Raw genomic sequence first — 20,634 nt, forward strand, 5'->3', positions numbered from 1 at the left:
GTGACTTTGGAATTATTTTTTTATAAAGAATGTGAGATGAATGAAATTGTAAAATTAAAATATCTCAGGAATTCAACTAGAGATAATCTTATTTACTAGCCAATAAACTGGTCTTACTTAAAGAAATCCTTTTTATGCTGAGCTATGATTCTATAAAATGAGTGTTTTACAGTCTTTTAAAAATATAAAAATATTATGTACTAGCTGAACTACCCACTGTTTTTTCAGATATAAAATCGTATTTATTACCTGGAAGGAAATTCATTGTCAAAATTGCAACAAAAAAATTCTACAAAAATCATTTCAGGTTTTATTTGCTTTAATTCTTGATCCCAGAATCTTTTATTTATATCATCCACAGCTAATAAATAAATAAACTATCGCCACCAGATAGGGGCAAAGAAACCCTGTAAAAAATTTCTGTGAATGTTATTTATAATTATTTAACTCTAAAAGATTAAGATTTTCGCTTACTTATGAAAATTGTTTAACTGAAAAATTTTTGAGTAACTAGTAATATCTTGAGTGCAGTTTACCTGATTTTTATAAATAAAATAAAATCAGTCTTTTTTCTTTCATTCATGGGAACTATAACAAACTCTTAGAGAATATGTTGGAGTCAGCAATTCAAAATACGGGAAAAAAAACAACATTGCGAAATATGATATGATATAATTTATTTCATAATATGAGATTATGATATCAATTATATGATAATATTTATATACTTATTCAATAATTATCATATTCTGATTAAACTTATGCATAAACTTGCTATGCACTTCCTTAAACTTCAATAAAAAAAACTGGTTAAAGAACAATTCAGATTTGCCCAGCATTTCCTGAATTTTAAGTGATCATCACTACATATTACTCTGATGTACACTGCATAGTATTCTGATTCCTATTTAAAAATCACCGATCTCTATTATTTAGTATCATGTTACTAAGTAGCATGAATCTCTTTAACACAGATGAGTGGAAGGATATTCTTTTCTCCCCTGTGGTATGTAAATATTCTTCAGGTGTTATATTCTGCTATGCTTTTAAATAATTTTGTAAATAAAAAGAAGTACATAAATTTTAGTTTCAATGCATTGTACAGTGATTTAATCATACAAAATCTTTTAAATTACTTGAATACATAGTATTCTAGTACTCTGTTATGTAGATTTATATATATGTACAGAGTCTGTAAATAAAGTAATGAGACTGGTTCAGAAAAACTTTTTATTTATTATCCAATTATACATGGACTCTACACCTTTGAAATAGTTCCCTTGGGAAGCCATGCAATGCTTCCCAAGGGAACTGGGAAGCTCAAATTGTTTTCCCACTCTTCATAGCAGTGTTGGAACTCAGAAATTGGAATATCCTTCAGATGATCGGTCACAATTTGTTTAAATTTTTTTTACTGTTCTTAAATAGTGTCCTTTGAGGTGTTTTTTTAAAGTCAGGAACAGGAAAAAGTCACAGGGACTCAAGTCAGGTGAATAAGGTAGTTGAAGAACTACAGAAATGTTTTTCTTTGCCAAAAACTCATTAATTGAGAGTACAGTGTGACAAGGTGCATTGCCATGATGCAGCATCCAGTTGTCTTTGATGGCTGGTCTCACGCGGGCAACTCTTTTCTGCAGTCTTTCAAAAATTTCTGGGTAAACATACTGATTTACAGTCTGTCCTGTAGGCAAAAACAACTTATGGAAAATGTCATTACTATCGAAGAAACAAATTAGCATGGTTTTGATTTTTGATTTGCTCATTTTTGCTTTTTTGGGACATTGTGTGTTTGAAGTATGCCACTCCTTGCTCTGATGTTTTGTTTCTGGGTTGTACTCAAATATCCAAAATTCATCACCAGTAATAACAGCTTTTAGAAAATCAGGATCAGTTTCAATTCGCCCTAGAAGATCACGGCACACTTCCACCTTATTGTTTTTCTGTTGAACAATTAGATTTTGGGACCAATTTTGCACAAACTTTTTTCATGTCCAATTTGTTTGTCAAAATTTGATGGACTGTAATATGGTTCAAATTCAATTGTTCTGCAATCAGTCTGCCAGTTAATTGCTGGTCATACTGTATCAAGTCTCTGACTTCAACAGTTGCTCAACATTGTCGTCACTTTTTGACGTCAACAGTCTTCCAGAGCATGGATTGTTCACAACTGATTCCTGGCCATCTGAAAATGCTTTAAACTACCTAAAAAGGGCTCGTGACAGAGCGTTATCTCCATAAACTTTTTTCAATTTTGAAAAAGTTTCAGTAGCATTTGCACAGAGATTAACACAAAACTTGATTGCACAATGTTGCTCATAATTAGTATCGCTCACTTTCGTAATGCACAACAAAACTCGTTTCATGAAAGGTTTGTTTACGTCTCTTGTGGCAAGAATAGACTAAAAATATTAATTCATAATATAAATCAGCTGTTCATATAACTATATGTTTACTAATAACTTTACAGTGTTGCCACTTAGGCTGCCAAAAAAAAAAACTAGTCTCATTACATTATTTACAGACTTTGTGTATACATGTATAATAGAATAATGTGCTAAAATATATACTTTTTTGTGTAGTAAAAATATCTTGCATGATTGTGTATTGCATGATATCATAATATTCCTTACAGATTATCCAGTTATGTTTGTATTTATATGGTACTAAATATCGTTTTGTGGTTTATAAATGAAATTATGTTTATTAAGTTTTTGCTTGTAAGAAAAATTCATTTCTGTTTTGTGTTGTTAATATTATTTATAGTTCACAGTGAAATATAATTAAAATATTATCTAAAAAACCAAATTTCTTGCATAAAAATGACCATGTAATAACATATTCGAACAATGAGTTTGTTCACCAACATTATTTAAACGTATTATTGTTAACATGTCAGAATTAGTTGGTAAAATATAATGCCATCAATATTTTATACTTAATTTATATCCAGAATAACCCCTGAGATGGTCCTGGAGTTGTGAAATTACTAGGGATGCAGTTTATAATATTTTACCCAGAAGTAGCAGTGACTTGGGTCTTTCTTTATTGATTAAAAAATTAAAAGATAATGTAAAAATTTGTATATATATTTATATATATTTGCTTCAAAGCTGACACCTTGACCAACACTATTACCTGTTTCTTTTTTTTTAAAAGCCTAAGTAACACTGGCAAATTGTAGTAAGCCTTAAAGTTATTGTATAACGTTTTAAGTCATCAGAAACATATATTGTTAGATAATGATTGCTGCAGTGAGCATACAGAATTGTTTACAGCAAAATTAGCTCTTTGTTTAGTGTGGCCGTTCATTAAATACATCAGTAATCAGTGTGTCTAGTATTATGGGTGTGCAACTACTTTTAGTGGTATATTATTTGGATCTCCCTGATTGATTAGTAATGTAATCTGTTGAAAGAATTTTGACTGGAACCTTCTATATAATGCTATGAAAAAAAAAAAATATATATATATTTAAAATCACAAGATTCATAACTTTTATGGTTTTGGCAGCTTCTCAGCTGTGTATAAAGTTTTTCATATTAAAATATATTATTTGTTAAGGCTTTCTTCACTTTCCGTAGTAATTTCAATAAAATAATCAGAATAACTAAAGTTTCAGGTGACCTTATGCTACATGAATTAACAATGACTCCTGAGTAGGATGATTGTGAACTACAAATGAATTCTCCTACTTATTGTTACTTGAACCAGAATTCTATTAGCTGTTGCTGTTTTTATGCAAATTTCCACACTATCTCTTACGACAATCATACACCTCCGGTATTGTCACTATTGCCTTCCCAATTTTATCACTGGCAACAGTTCAAATGTCTTCTGTGTGTCATCTTGTTGCTGGAACAAAACCAAGAACTTTTATTCAATGATCTGTCATCAGCCATCTTGCTGAAATTGCCAGACCATTCTTGATTTTGTTTTTTATATCTTTACTCACTCCTGTTTGTTATCACATGTTATCATCTCTTACTCTAATTAACTTAGCCATATAGCGGCTTCTCACTAGAGAGTAAATCTCTATAATTAATAACCTTTACTTGTTTCACAAGCTACTGTGCCAAGCCTCAGCTCTTTATAACATAGTACTCTAAACTACAGTCTTTCATCTCATACGCTTACAGATTTTGATATTTCTGCCATCATAAATTGGGTTATATCTTCCTTGTTAAATCACATTCTAACATACCTTGCTTAAGGAACACTTTGAAATACACACCATCACTCATATCCACTTAAAATAGTTAGGAACAAGTTATTGACATTCCTTGAACTAAATGTTTTTTTCTGAGAGACTTCATCAAGTTTGTCCTATTATTTTTATTGATACTGTTAAATTTTTGCTGGTTTCAGAAATTTTTAATGAATACATATGCATTTAAGTATTTCTTGATAAACATTTTGTTAAGATTTGGCTTCTCATAACTTTTTAGGAAATGATTTGAATATTTGTAAAATTAATTTTTCAAAAAAAAATCATTGTCAAAACAAATTTACTTTTTCTGTAGTATTATTTGGGAAATTTTTTTTTTTTAAATTATTATCTTTATTTCAATATAAGGTATAAAATTAACAATTAAGTGTTTATACAATAGCCAATAAATGGGCAACCCAATTTCTTTTAGAAATGTTAATTCTGTGTCGCTTTAATATTGGAAGAACAGGTAGAAAGAAAAAATTGTGTAGGCAGGCCACGTTTGGAATATGTAAAACAAATTGTTAGGGATGTAGGATGTAGAGGGTATACTGAAATGAAACGACTAGCACTAGATAGGGAATCTTGGAGAGCTGCATCAAACCAGTCAAATGACTGAAGACAAAAAAGAAATTCTGTGAAAGAAAGTTCTGCATCACATTCTCACATAATTGTAGCACTATTCTGTAAAAATAAGTTGAATATTCTCTTCAAGTTCTTCAGCTGTTCGTGGATTATTGACGTAGACTTGTTCCTTCACAAAGCCCCAAAGGAAAGAGAGGTAAGATTACACAATCTAGGTAGCCAATTAATGTCTCCATATTGTGAATTAGCCCAGTCTGGAAATTTCTGTACAACATTGAAATCATTTGTGGCTCATAGTGTCAACCTGTTCGAAATTATTATCGGCCATGTTAATTTCATACAAAGTAAGCCTTAAGAAGTCAGTTGACACCATGGAGTAGTATCTGCATTGACTGTAACCGCAGAATTTTTGTGTTCTCAAAAAAAGTACCACCTGATTACACCGCCAACCTAAAAGCCACATCAGACAGTCCCTTGTAAAAAATTGATCACTTACGACAATTATTCTAAGATTTTTGGAGCCCCTTGTCTGCGAATTCTGTTTATTCAAGTACCCATTCATTTGGAAGTGGGCTTTGTCACAATTATTAATTTTCTTTAAAAAAAAATCAAGGTTACCTTGTGCCTGCATTTCCAAAACCCAACTGATAAACACACAACATTAAGCATGGTATTGTGGTTGCAATTATTGCATCGGCTGTACTTTGTAAGCATGTAGTTCAAGATCTTTATGCAAAATGTGATCTAGGTTAATCTTTGAGACAGCTTGGAACATCATTGTGAATATCTTGGAACTGATCAACCTGGATTTTTAGAAAGGTTTTTAAAAACTTGGGTTTTTGCTAAAAACAGGGAATGTTTTCAGCTAACCTGACACTATGTTGACAAACTTATGTCTTCACATAATTAACGTTGTCAGTTTTCTTAAATTTATCAATTAATTTTACAGTTGCTGTATGAGAGTGCTTTAATACAACCAAAACACTACAAACTTTATAAACTTTCTCAAAATTTTCAAGATTACTTTGTGTTGAAGGATATATCATTCTATTTTCACTTCATATTGCTTTTACTTAATAGCTATTAATAAATAACAGCTGCATATGTGATTATTGAAAAATACTATGGATCCCAAAGTGACACCTCTTAATAGACAACCTGTTATATAAAACCATCATTATTATATGAAATAGCCGACTGTGTTGCTTTAGTATTAGTTTTATTTAATTAGTGTTTATTTCATAGAATTCATTGCATTCATTTTTAATACCATACAGTATACCATAACCGTACAAGTATATTATTAAAAATTAAAAACCATATTCAAAAACAATCGGTATCAAGACTAAATTGTTATTACATAATTACAGTGTGCAAGTAGTATTGTTTTTTTTCCATTCACCCATTTTTTGTTACAATTAAGTAAAATTGTAGGAAGATAAGCAGATTATCAGATCTGTTGATATTCTTTATTTGAAAAGTCTTCAATTTGAATTTTTGATTGCATGAAAATAAAGCTCATACACTTAACAATAAATTATTTTTTTAAACAAGGCCTACTAAACATCTGATAAAAATCCATTTTCTTTTTCAATACTGCCTTGAGAAACATTACTGTAAAAATCTTTGGCCTGTAATTTTTTCTTATTAAATCTTGATTCAGCTTTTAAATATTTTAGAGTCTTTGACTTCATTAACTGACACTGTAACTTTAACTTCCTTCCATTCGGTGCCATATCCATAACTGTTATTGGTGACCTGACCTAAAACAAACCTACTCGTGAAAAAAGTAAATCATTCTTAAGAATAACAAGCATGTCTCAAGTTTACTAGGAAGAGTGATTAGTAAAGTAATTTCCTATTACTTTTTTCAGTAATTGAAATGTACATCAGAAATTGAAATCCACTGGAATGTAGACTATATTAAACCTTGCAAATGACACCATTATTCTGTTCATTAAAGGAAGTGGCACTGTATATTATTATAATTACTTTCATAAAAAGCAATTCAACATAGTCACACTGATGCTCATTCTTAGATGCTTTACATATATCTTAACTGAAAGAAAGACTAAACTCTGTATGAAGTCAGATCAAATGAAACCTTTTCTATATTAAATGAGTCAAAAAACAATCTCCAATCAATAGGCAAAAAAAAAAATTGTTTATGAATTAAAAATTTAAAAACAGTCTGTAACATAAAGTTCATATTTTAAATTAATCTAGTTTTATGTAATGCATATTTTTTGTAATATATTAAAACAATTCTTATGGCTGTTACAGTATAATCAATTTTTTTGTCAATTTTGTTTTATTATTATAGATTCAGCGCATGCACTTTTTGTCCGTGCAACATACCTTGTTTGTCATCGGTTAATTTCATCTTGGAAAACTGATCTAAATGTATCTCTTGCAGCTTTAGAGCTTCTTTCTGGATTAGCAAGAACTCATATAAGAGAAACTGGTAATACATTTATTAGACGTAAATTATTTACTGTTTTGTTAACATATTAAACATTAAGAATGTCACCTTAATATGTTAATCTTATTACTTCGAGAAAAAATAACAAAATGATGTTCTAGTATTTCCCTTAAATTAATTTACTGTAATGTTTATCTTTTACACATCTAAGCACATCAAAATGTTTTTTTCTAATGTAGAATAGATGGAAGTTTAATATTTTTCCTTTATTTTAACTTGTTGAGGAGGAAAATGATTGAAATGAAAAAGGCATTCTAAGTTACATTACAGTCACCAGGAATATAAGAACTTTTTTAAAAAGTGTTAATAATGATGCAAATCTTTATAATAAGTTGAACCATAAATTATTAAATTAAATAATTAAGCATTATTAAATTAATTTTTATGTTAAATTTACATTTACTATATTTAAGAATTGGGTGCCTGGTGAACACAGGGAGGGAGTTGCATAGTATTTAGTTAAAAAGCTCTGCCTTGGCTGCAAGGAGTGGGGAAGGAACATAGATTTCACTTATTTGATTTTCGTAGGTGTCTGATGTTTGTGGTGAATGATAACATACAGATAACAGAACTTCCTAATAATTATTAAAAAAATGATTAATCTTCTGAAACACCGTTGAAGTTCAACCATTTTTGAAACTGTTTTATTATTCTTTTATTTTTGTGACTTTTCATTCCATCATTGCTAGATGATGGAATGAAAATATGGAAGGCATATGAAAATATGTTAAAAGGCATTCAACATGAATAGACCTAAAAATTGCACATTATAGCTATTGATTTTTCCAGCAAAAGCTAGAAAATGTGGTGGCACATGACTTCAGCTGCTTCTTACGAAAATAAAAAGGTCAAATAGTTTTTGAATATACCTTGTGCATCTGGAATCTTAGTTAACAACTGACTGTTGAAATGGTAGCTACATTTTTAACCTCTAGTGTAAAGTTTTTGTGTGTTCTTTGAAATGAAAAGGATTGTTTATTTTACAAATATTCATTTGTAGTTAAAATGTATCTGATATTTATAACATGTTATCTGTTGTTATAATTATCTTTTATCATAACTAATGTTGGTCTGTTTTTTCATAAATATACATGCATATAATTTTTTCTTTACATGTATTTATTTTCTGTATTCAGATGCTCTTGAGTGTAAACGGGCTGTGAAATGGATCTGTGATTATATTGTATATCAGTGTGGCCGACCACCTCCTGCACATTCCAAAGATTTACATTCAACTATAGTTGCAGCATTTCAGTGTGCAGCTGTTTGGCTCATTGCACATCCATATCTTCTTCAAGACAAAGATTGGGTTCAAACATTGTTTGAAGTCGTTGAACTTGGAATTTCTGGTTCAAAATCACAGGTAAGATGTTTTAATGATTTCATTTACCTTTAATTTTTTAGTTACTTCAACATTCTGATGAATAATGAGCGTGAACAAGAATTTACATATTGTACAAAAGAAAAGTAACTATTTATTATTTAATTATTCCAGTTTATGAGTGTTGTTTATTTATATATAATAAAATCTTAATTCTGATAAAAATTTATATTATAATGTATCCTCTGAAAATACTCATAAATGTTCCCTTTTTGATAAAAGATTGGTTTTTGGATTTATCATTTACAGATACATTTTTTAAAAATAAAATCTTTACAAGAAAAATTAAATGATAAATATTTGTAACAATTTTGTGAAAAATGTTTTGAAATATCAAATGTAATCAGGGTCCTGATTTAAAAAAAAAAACTTTTTTCATAATTTGCTTAGTTAGCAAGGTATAATTTCCATTTAAAAAGGATTCATGGGACTAGGGCATAAAACTTGAAACAGCTGTTACAGGATGAGTTTTGAATTTTCTATGATTTCCCCTGTTATTTGTTTCTTCACTTACCTTTCATTTAAAAGTTTGCCATTCATTATATTTGTAGAAAATTGAAATGATAAAAAACTAACTTTTAAAGTTAAATTTAGAATTTACTTGTTTCTGAAAAAGTAACCAAATAAGTTTTGAATTTAATTTTATAATAGTAATCTGAGCAACGCTAAACACAGATCTGGAGTGACCAGGGTAATCCTGGGAGGCTGTCAACTGTATTTTTGACAGCATGATGTTTTTTCCAACGTTTACAACATATCAGGAAGCAGTATCCTTGAAATAATAACAGTATTTGTTTTGTTATTCTCTACATGTTGTTGGCATTGATTATTGTTCCTTATGATCATGCAGTTCAGTCCCAAAAAAAAACTGGCTGCAAATAGACTGATGTAAAAAACACTACTGACTGAATGTTGCTGAAATATCTAAAATTTAAATAAATGTTTAAATGTAATCTCTCAACCCCTACTACTAAATTTACTGTCTGTATTAATATTACCTTAAAACATTATTTTACTGCTGTGATTCTATTTAATTCTCATTTTTCTTATACAGGGTCTGGCATATAAATCTGACGATTTTTGAGGGATAATAATTAAACTGTGTTTCGTACTATTAAAACATTTAATATATCAAATTAAAGATCAATTTTTGTAGTTTATAATGAATTACTTACATAGATTTTTTTTATTTGAATATTATGTCATCCAAATGTTTTCCATTATTCCTCACACACTCACTTAACCTCATTCTAAAATTTGACATTGCTTGCTCAATCATCACTTGTGGAATTGCTTCAATTTCTCGTTGAATGGCCTCCTTGAGTTCTGCAATTGACTGTGATCGACTACTGAAGACTTTATGTTTGAGATACCCCCACAGAAAAAAATCACAAACAGCCAGATCAGGTGAATGCGCTGGCCAAGGAATGTCGCCAAATCAGGAAATCAAACGTCCAAGAAAGGTTTCTCGCCGAACATCCATTGTGATTCTCGCCGTATGGGCGGTGGCACCATCCTGTTGAAACCAAATTTCATGTCCTTGAAAGTCATTTGGTTTCGGTCGCACAAATTCATTCAACATGTTTACGTATCAATGAGATGTTACTGTTACTCTGCGATTTAACTCCTCAAAAAAATATGGGCCAATTATGCCGAACTTTGAAACCGCACACCACACTGTAACATATTGACTGTGAAGTGGTTTTACAAGAATTTGCCGTGGATTATGCGAAGCCCAATAATGGCAATTTTGTTTATTCACAAATCCTGACAGATGAAAATGTGTCTTGTCACTTAAAAGAATAATGGCATCCCGGTGGACATTTTCGAGGATGACCTTGCAAGCTGCTTTGCAAGACGCCCAATCATTTGCATTAAGTTGCTGCACTAACATCATCTTATACGGATGGAATTTCAGGTCGGCATGAAGAATTCTTCATACACTTCGCTCAGAAATGGCTAGCGTAGCAGCATGTCTCGCTAGTGAACGTCGTGGAGACCGTGTAACAGCTAACCTTACAGCGGTATTGTTTTCAGGCATTCTCACAGTCCGTTTTCTTCCTGTTGGTTTCATTTTTAAAGCAGACGATGTGTTCCTAAAATTCTTCACCCACAACAATATCGTATTCCTACTAGGAACAGACGCGTGTCGATTTAAATTGAAATGTCTGCGAAATGAACGCTGTATTACAATAACCGAGTCATTATTTTTAAAATAGGCTTCAATCACAAACACTCGTTGTTCACCCGACCACGGTATACTGGCTACTGAAATAGCATGAATAGACCTGTCAATTTACAACACTCCTGCCTTCTCATGGACAATGGTGCCAACATAACAATTACTACAAAATCGTCAGATTTATATGCCGGACGCTGTATAAAGAAAAACATTTTTTTTTTCTTGAGGATTTCGCTACAGTATAATTATATTTGAGATTATACAGATGATTCAGGAGGAAAGGGAAATAATTTTGGAACTGATTCTAAAGCTTGAAATAAGGAAAATGTTAATTTATACATATTTCTGAAAACGCTTTGTTATCTAGCAAAAAAATTTGGCTGGATTTCAGTTTCTCTTCTAAAATGAAGGCATACTGAAATTTTTAAGGCGTTATATTAGGGGGAAAAAATTATTGGTTTCTTATGTTTTTGACCTGAAAATTGAAATAAAACAGGTACCAGAACTGTATCTCAGTTTTCATGATATCTAGCATAAAACAGAATAGTGAAATTTGTACATAAACATTTTGCCCAGACTATTCATTTTGGGTATATTCATACCTACATGGATGGGTTTATCCAACCGTACATGGGCATAGTCTTTCGCATACCATGTCCATAATTAATATCTCTCTTTGTCAACAATATTAGTAATACTCATACAAATTTAAAAATATGTTCATGTCATACACCAATTTCATGTCCATCTGTTTGTGAACATTTTCAGTGGTTTTATCACTCAAAACTCACAATCACATGTTTGAAGGTTTTCTTTTCCTATTTGATTTTGCAATTGCTCCATATATTGATCAATTTATTGACATTTTGTTTTAACTATGACTCCTGATAAAATTTGATACAGCAATGCATCTTTTTCAATACCATGCCATGTTTTAGATAAATATTAATATTTGTATGATGTACAATGTACCATATATTTTGTTTTATTTTCGGGCATATCCATCAGTTTTTCAGTATTCATAAATCTTTCTCCCTTCTACCTACCCTGAATTGACGGTTTTGCATAACAACTTCCTATTTTCATTTTGGAGCCAGTGGAATCATTATGAAGATTGTGAAAATGTTTTGAATATTCCAAGCCCACCTCAAACATATACCTGTACTTCCAATCATACGGTAACGTGGTCATCATTAGTCAATGTAGTTAATATTTTATAATATATATGGTTTTTGATCTATCATAGTTTTTAAAGCTCCCTGGTAAGAAAGTTATCTGATTATATAAATTGAGAGAGGTTGAGACTAGTTAGATTATAAATTTTGTATGTAAACCATTTAAATACATCAGCTAACAATATTGTTATTAATTTTATATACCAGTACAAATATAACCCAGTTACTTAAGTCGAACCTTTTTTATTATGGACCTAGGTCTTTTGTAATCCCATTCTGATACTTCTGTCTTTGCTGTAGGATCATACCAATGTTTTTTATGGGGCAGTTATTGATTGTGATAAACATAAACATTTCTCCTGCAGGCATAGATCTCATAACAATGCACAAATATCACAATCTCTGAGGTCTATTCTTCAAACCTATAGTATTATCAATTTTCACCAGATATTCAATACCCAACTTGTTCAAGGTATTTCATAATCTTTGTACCAGCTGGATTCATAATGATGACATGATTGCTCATAAAGATACACCAACACCAACAAAAAAAATATTTTTCATTGTCATTCATAACATTAACTTTTCTCTGGCATTCCCTTTTTCTTTTAAATATAGGTGGTAATTGTGTATATACGTTACCCTGTGTATGTTCATAATGAGAAAATTTTAAATCAAATCACAGTATAATTACAGATACCAACCCCTGCCTTTATACATAAGCACTAACAGAGATTCATTAATTTTATCTACCACCGATTCACTGTCAGTCAAACGCATGTTCACGATTACAAGCATTCAGCAATTCACAATATTTTCTATGGAAAACGGTCAGGTGTGATGTTTGTTCAGAATAATTACCATCAGCACACTTTATAGTATTTTACAAACACTGCCATATAGTAACTAATAACATGTTACCAAGTGCTGCTGGCACATTCGTTTTAATCTTTTCATATACAGGCCCCTCATGTGTTCTAGACATATTTTGAGACTGTTAAACCGTTTGTTTTCCACTTCCCATGAATGCTTGTACTCTCCTTCAGATGTTCTAAGAACTTTCTGTACTAAAAGGAAGCCATGTTTTTTTTTAAGGTTGGCTAGAAAAGAATAAATTCCAGTCAACTGGCAGTATGATACTTATTTTACAACTCTATTATTTTTTATTTAGTAATGTTAAATAACTGAAAAATAGATTAAAAAATGCTGCTCATCAGTGTATACTACAAACAAATCAAAGGCAGCTATTGGTACGACATATTTGGAGATTTCAAATTAATGTTCAATAAAATACAGTCACTTTATGCCACCAAATTATACCATACGTGCAATGAACATTTAAATTTTTTTTACAAAAACAAGCAGTCTCAAAAATTACTGTCTTATCTTTCATCATTGGAATTCCAGCAGAGGGGCCAAGCATACAGTTACTTGTGGTGTTTACAAAATCATCAGAAGAAGCTGTGTTTGTGACAATTTAATTCTGGCATTATCATATTCTGGCTAATGCCAGAATATAAAGATTATTATATTCAGTTGTACAAAGACAATCAATCAAAATTTACAGAAAAACTGTTAATTATCAAGAAAACTATGCAATTGCCTAATAGTGAAAATAAGAAACTCAAAATTGATTCCTGCCTCCCAAAAAAAAAAAAAACAGCAGCTTGACCATTTATAAAAAGAAATTCAAACCCAGTAAAGAAAAACCGTATGGATATTGCTCATTCTGCTGCCAAAGTAAAGCATTGAAACCTGGCACAAAGAAATTTTTAGAAGATTATCCAGACTGGGAGAAAATCTATAAAGAAATAGCAGGTAAGTGTACAGTCTGATGAAAGAGGATCCAGATTTCAGATGGTGTCATAAGTATCCAAATAACTGTACCACCACCCTAACAGCCAACGATCTTGTGAAAAAACCTTGAATGGTTATTCGACAGTTTACAGCTCGAGAAACATTTCTATCAGTTTAAAAAAAAAAAAACAGAAAAGTGTGTGCCAGACGTTGATAAGTGAATACGCCATCCAATCTGAGAGCAAGAAAGCTCGTTTGTCCAATTAAACTTGTTTTTGCTTTCACCAAGAGACAAGCATTTGTCAATTTTAATTATAAAAGAACACCCACCGATAAGGTGAATACTCTGGTTTGAGTTCACCATGATATGATTAAGTTCATCAGACACAGGTTTCCTAAAAGAGACTTAGAGGTTTGGCCGATTTTTTCAAAATGATAATGAACACCAGAATCCACAAGTGATATTGCTATTTGCTGACTACAATCAGCTGTTTTTCAAAGTTTGCCTTCTTCTGCTGGTAAAGAGAAAATCAGTGAAGATGTTGATGCAACTGTAGCGCCTACACAGAAACAACATAAAATGAAGCACTTTCAGACTGACTTCGGTAAAAAGTGGTTCAGTGCAAAAGTCAAAACACTGCTGGAAACACTATGGTATCAATCATTATTCCATGCGTTCGGATAAAAAAAACCTCCATTGTTGAGTGCTTAACCAAATTCTAAAGACCAAAATGTGGACAAAATTCTCAAAAAAAGGATCGTGTAAATGGTTGATCAGAGTTACTTGTGCCCAAGCTGATATAAGTACAATAAGACTGAGCAACTACTATAAAACTGTAACCATCAGATTTGAACAAGTCAAATGAAGAACTCATGTTTAGGAACATAATGTTCATAGCATAACGTAACAGTATAACATAAAGTCTGCCAATTAAGAAAGTTACCGAAATCAAAATCAAAATTCAAAGTGAGCGATCATGTTCACATAAATAAGTATAAACATGTGTTTAATAAAGGCTGTTTACCCAATTGGACCCAACAGTTCAAGATACATACTGAACACACTGAGAGCCAACCATTCATCTATGATCTCATCAATAGATTGGGTGAACAGATTTTTATAAACATGAATTGGTAAAAACTAAACACTTGAACAAAAACCTAATAGATAAAACTATACAATGAAAGGGTGAAAAGGTATTGGTCCAAACGGTGAGGTATGGTTGACCCATGTAACTTAAGGGTCAACAAGGATGAAGTTATAGATATATAGAAGAGGCAAAAATACATGAAGTCAACAAAACACAAGCGAAAAATAAACATTCTCAACTTCAATACTTCTACTAATGGTTCTGGTATCGACAAAATAAGGAGAGACATGGACCTTTACAAGGATTGTTTGAAAAGTTTTGCCTCAACAAGAAGATGGCAGCACTCATCAACAGAAGTTAGGGAATGTATTCATTCACTCATGCATTGAAAGGTACTCACTAAAATTTCAGCCATTTTGGACGCTCATTTGTTGTTTGATAATCGTTTGAGTAAGTCATGTGTACTCTCATACCTGTTTTTTTCTAAATTGTTTTTATTTTCATTTGCTGTATGACTTATATACTGCAGTGTATATAACTTATTATAAGTTATAATGTTCAGATTTTGTTGATTTTTAATTCTTTTATTCAAAAGATCCACAATAAAAATCTACTTAGTGAGTGGATTCACAAAATCCTGTTAAATGTTGTGCAATCAAGAAGGGTGTAATATTGAAGGTTAGTATTTGAGAATTTGCTAATGACGTAAGCTGTTTGTGACATTATAAGTTTTTGAGTCATGTATTATCAAAATTTGTCTTAGAATTAAGATTTAGTAATAATGAAATGTTTATAATAGTTGTAATAATTTTAATTATAAAAAACTACAAATCAATTTATCACCAGTTTTGTTTTGTCTTTCTTAGGGTAAGCCTGGAGAACCTATAAAAATGAAGGATGAAAAGGAATTAAAACCAGTTTCAATGCGTGTTAGAGATGCAGCCGAATTTTTACTTAGTGTAATTTTAGAACAGGTATTTACTTTTTTTATTAAGTTTTTGTACATTGTACCATTTAGTTTTTATGATTTATCTTAAATAATTTTTTTTTCATTTTTATAAAATTATTGTATTTTATTTTAAGGTTGGTTATATGCCATCACCCTGTGGAGCAGAGTCATTGTCATGTTTGTTAGATGAAGTCGCTTTAGTTAAACATTGTAATTCTTGGACCGGCAATCATGTCACTCAGTCTTCAGCTGTTACTAAGTTTCGTTATTTTGTACTGGAAAATTCAACTGTACTCGCGTTACTTGAGGAACCTCTTGGTAATGATCAGGGTAAGTTATTGTGGGTTTATTTATTTATTATATTGATGCTTTAACATTAATAGATCAATCAGTAGCAGTTCTGACTCAGTTGATTAGAATATGAGTCCTTCATGTCTGTTTCAGAAAATGAATTCTAATAGATCATTTTAATTTTATATTTTTAGGTATTACCTTTATCTTAAAATAAAAGTGTTTTGTATTCTTGATATCACCAAAAATGGAACTTTAGAGGAAAAATAGTTCTAGGTGATTTAGACTTATAGGCGATTCATATGTTGTTGCTGTTAAGATAATAATTACTATTATCTTTTCTGCCAAGATCATTAAAGCCTCTATGTTTAGTACTGCCTACCTTTCTTAGCTTCATTTTTTTATCACTTGTTGACACGTTTCAGAGCCACTCCATTGTCAAAACTTATTGTACTGCAACACAATAGAATACAATAAGTTTTGACAATGGAATGGTTCTGAAACCGTCAACAAGTGATAAAAAATGAAGCTAAGAAAAGTAGGCAGTACTAAACATAGAAAAAGATTCATGTGTATTTTACAAAGAATTTATGCATTTAAGTGTATGTATGTATTACTTCCATTCATTCAGCTGTACTGATATTGTAGATAAATTTTTTTATTGATTTTTGTTATAAAAACTAGCATTGCATAATTTCCTGTGATCAGTCTTTTAAAATGATACCCAATAATATGAAAAGCATTAATTTTTTTAATAGTTAATGAAGATTGTCTGTAGATCTAAAAATATGTAGAAAACATTTTGTACTTACAAATCTTCATGAGTGGTTTCAAATTGCTGGTCAGGACTACATATATGACTCAATAACTCTCCCTGTCTTCCCTCCATCTTTTCATGACCTACTTCCTTTCATTCTTTTCTACCTTCACCTGTCACTTCCTCTTATATTTCCTTCTAGGTATCACATGTTTTTTTTTTTTTTTTTATCACTACACCATCTCCTTTTTATTTTTTAATGTTGTCTGCTGTGCTGTGTTTTCTTGTTTGTCACACTTTGTGTAATGCGTGTGTGTATAATATTTTTATAATGTGTAATAAATAAATATTACTTGATTATGTTAGCACAACCTTTCCGGATCTCATTCCTTTTTCTGTTTATCCTTGTAATTCCCTTACTGCTATATGGAAACTTCACTTTACAAGTTTGCATTCTTGTCTGGTACTTTTATTTATAATCCATATCTCTGCTACATAGGTATTGGGTTACATAAGTATTAGGGTGTAATACACCTGATATCTTAATTTTCAGAGATTTGTCCCAGTTCTTGATCAGTTGCACAAATTTCTATTGTCCAGCACTCTCTCTAATGCCTTTCCTTTTCCCTTCATCCTTGTCTATGATACTTATAGATAATTAAAACTGCCACCACTCTTTAGGGTTTTTTTCCAGTAGTCATTTCATTCATGGTTTATCTTCTACCTTGGTGCAATTACTGTTACAGATCTCTTTAATATCATTCCATACTGATCTACAGTTTCTCTCCACTTTCACGTATCCTTGAACTTATAATTTTGTACCTCTTTAGAAGACCATGAAGTTATCTAAAAATGGAGTGATGAAAGTAATGCTCTCATCATTCCTTCCCTGATCTTTACAGCCTTCTTATCTTCTTTAGTTTTATCATCCATTACAACAGTGGTTACAAGAATAAGAGTGCCACTATTTTGTCTCAATCATTTCTTTGTTAACGAATTTTCTTTCTTTCTCATACCGTTATACAGTTAACATTCTGTTCACAAATCTCTTTCACATTCCCTTTTCCCACTTCCTTTTTCTTAAATGCCTTCCATACCAAATCTTCCCATATCATGAGCCCTTTTTTTGAATTCGTACTGTGAGCTATGATTAATATTCTTTGTAGAAGTCATTTTCTCTTCAGTCGCTTTTCCCACTTTCCCAAATCCTCCTCCCTTTTTTCTTTATATAATTTTTCATAACACATCAGATTAACTCCTTTAAAATTTTTCATTTCCATCCTGCTTGCTTTCTTTGAAGTAGGTATTATTATATTTTTTCCAGTCATTTGAGAAAATATCCTCTAGCAGTCATATTAAAATTTTATCAAAAACAATTTAACTTTTTTTGCAATTAAAAATTTTAGAAAAATTTAAAATAGTAGTTATTTTCTGGTAATGTGAAAATTACTTGCAAATTCTATAACTGTATGTATTGCTAAAATGTAAATTTATAAAATATATTAAAATTTTATTGTCAAAAATTTGTGTTTGAAGTATTGCAAAGTAGCAATCATTCCTATTATACAAAAGTAACTAAAGTATTTGCATTCTTTAGGTTGCTTTTGTAAAAGCTTTTCATTCCAGAATTTTATTTATGAAAATGAGCTGATGAGCTAAATTCATTTTCTGTGAACTAGTATTCTTTTTATATTTAAATCAAGATTGTATCAAAACCATTTTTTGTTTTAACAGATCCACAGCCTACAGTGACTGTATTAATTCGTGGAGTTTTTGGTCGACATGCATGGACGTTGCAATTGAGACATCTTCCTCGACATCGATCAGGAACTAAATATCAGCATACTTCAAATCCTGGCCGACCAGTACCAATGGAGGAAATATCTCTTAGACCTCAAATTAAACATAAATATTTTCCAGACAGTATAGATAGAATTCCTCAATGTAAAGCGTATGTGTCATTTTTGTTTCTTTTAAAACTTTAAACTATTTGAGAATGATTTTTGTTTATTTGAATTAGCCATTGATAGATTTAGCTTTCAGTTAGTTAATAATAAATTTGAGCTTGAATGAGATTGGACTATTAAGTATGTTAGAATGAAAAAGAGGCTACCTGCTTAGTGTATTCAAAATATTTTTGCACTAAATGAAAACATTTTATTTTACGTGGACATGCAACCATCAGTTATCATACTGATTATGCGAGATACATGCATCATTAAACAACAGTTCACATTCATTCTTCTAGTGCAATTTGTTATACAAAGTCTTTGATTTGTTTTAATATTATATTTGCTTTTTACATGTGATTTTTTTTTATAATGTATTACAAACATTACATGATTATATCACAGATATATTATGCTATAATTAAAAAGTGCATTGTTTATTATGGTGCTTGACTAACTTCATATTAACTACAATATAGTGTTATCTGAAATAGTTTCACATTTTTAAATATTACATCACACTCAAAAGTAATTTATCATATTTGTACTTTTGCATTGGCTCACTCTTTCCACCTGCCATATCTTCCTTGCTCACCCACCATATTGATGGTTGTACAATTTGTAATGCTAAGTTATAGTCTGCTAATAGCAGATTCATGTCGAGTTGTTTATTTCATCTGTTCTAGTGAAAAAAATATAATAAATTATGAATTGTTTGATCTGTGAATTTGCATTTAAAAACCCTATAAAACTTTGTTTACTACCTTCAAAAAAGAAAAAAGAATTGTTGAACTTGTGAAAAAAAGAAACTATATAGAAAATTTTCCGAAACGTAATTCATAAATTATCTAAACCTCTTTAGTTTTGTTTCAGTTCATTTAATTAATAGTCATATCTGCCCTACATACAACTGCCTCTTTGAAATTATTTTTCTACTTTAAAGGATGCATTAAAAAAGAGATTAATTGGTGTAATTTTATCCCTCTGCATCTGTAGCAAGTGTTAGTGTGCATAATTTAATAATATTTACCTTTAAGCCTTTATCTAAACTAGCAAATCAACATATACCCTTATCTGCAAATGTTTGCTAGTTCCCATGAATGTTAAAGTACAACATTATTCAAGGGTTTAAGGTATTTTATTATTATGATCAAATTAACAATTTTTCATAAAAAAAATTAATTATTTTTTCATAAAAAATTAATAATTTATTTCTATTTTACGCAGGTCTTAACTCATTCTGGCAAAAACAGCTGAGGGATCTTTCACAAAGTGCCCAATTTAAACATACAGTTCAATGTAATGAAATACAAAAATATTTCATTACTTTTAAGTAGATAAATTTTCAAACTGTATAAATTATACAGATAATTTGAATGCAAGAAATATGTTATCCAAATTAATGCCACAATTATAATTCGCTGATCAAAGATATAGGCAGGTTTTCTTCAGCTGCTTGTCTTGTGCAAGACAAAAAATGTGAAAAACGTTTTAAAATCTGTGATTATTACTGCTGATGTTGATAACAGTATAACATGGGTTTTATGATTACTAAAGCCTAATATTCACAGTGAAAGACCTCAAAGTCTCCCAGACTAAAGATGACAGCCATAGTGATGTCAAGATGATGTTTTATGATTTTGAAGGCATAACAGTAATTTATAAATTTGCTCTAGCAGGCTACAATCAGCAGTTCTCTACTTCCAAGTTTTACAGCATTTGAAGAAGACAGTTCACCATTGTACAAGTGTGAATAACTATTTCACGATGACTAGACACATCTTTCCA

At 30.6% G+C, this 20,634-nt stretch overlaps 1 protein-coding gene across 9 annotated transcripts in view; it reads left to right on the forward strand.

Moving 5' to 3' along the window:
- LOC142323805 (ral GTPase-activating protein subunit beta) overlaps nucleotides 1-20,634 on the forward strand; it is a 110,844-nt gene that overhangs the window by 65,774 nt on the left and 24,436 nt on the right. For all 9 annotated transcript variants that reach the window (XM_075364040.1, XM_075364038.1, XM_075364044.1 and 6 more), the window contains 5 exons: nucleotides 7,116-7,256; nucleotides 8,411-8,637; nucleotides 15,767-15,874; nucleotides 15,984-16,179; nucleotides 18,632-18,848. In XM_075364040.1, coding sequence (XP_075220155.1) covers nucleotides 7,116-7,256; nucleotides 8,411-8,637; nucleotides 15,767-15,874; nucleotides 15,984-16,179; nucleotides 18,632-18,848 — 889 coding nt within the window. The remainder of the gene's footprint in view (nucleotides 1-7,115; nucleotides 7,257-8,410; nucleotides 8,638-15,766; nucleotides 15,875-15,983; nucleotides 16,180-18,631; nucleotides 18,849-20,634) is intronic.

This window comes from Lycorma delicatula, chromosome 4 (assembly GCF_047948215.1).
Source record: "Lycorma delicatula isolate Av1 chromosome 4, ASM4794821v1, whole genome shotgun sequence".
Classification (NCBI taxonomy): domain Eukaryota; kingdom Metazoa; phylum Arthropoda; class Insecta; order Hemiptera; family Fulgoridae; genus Lycorma; species Lycorma delicatula.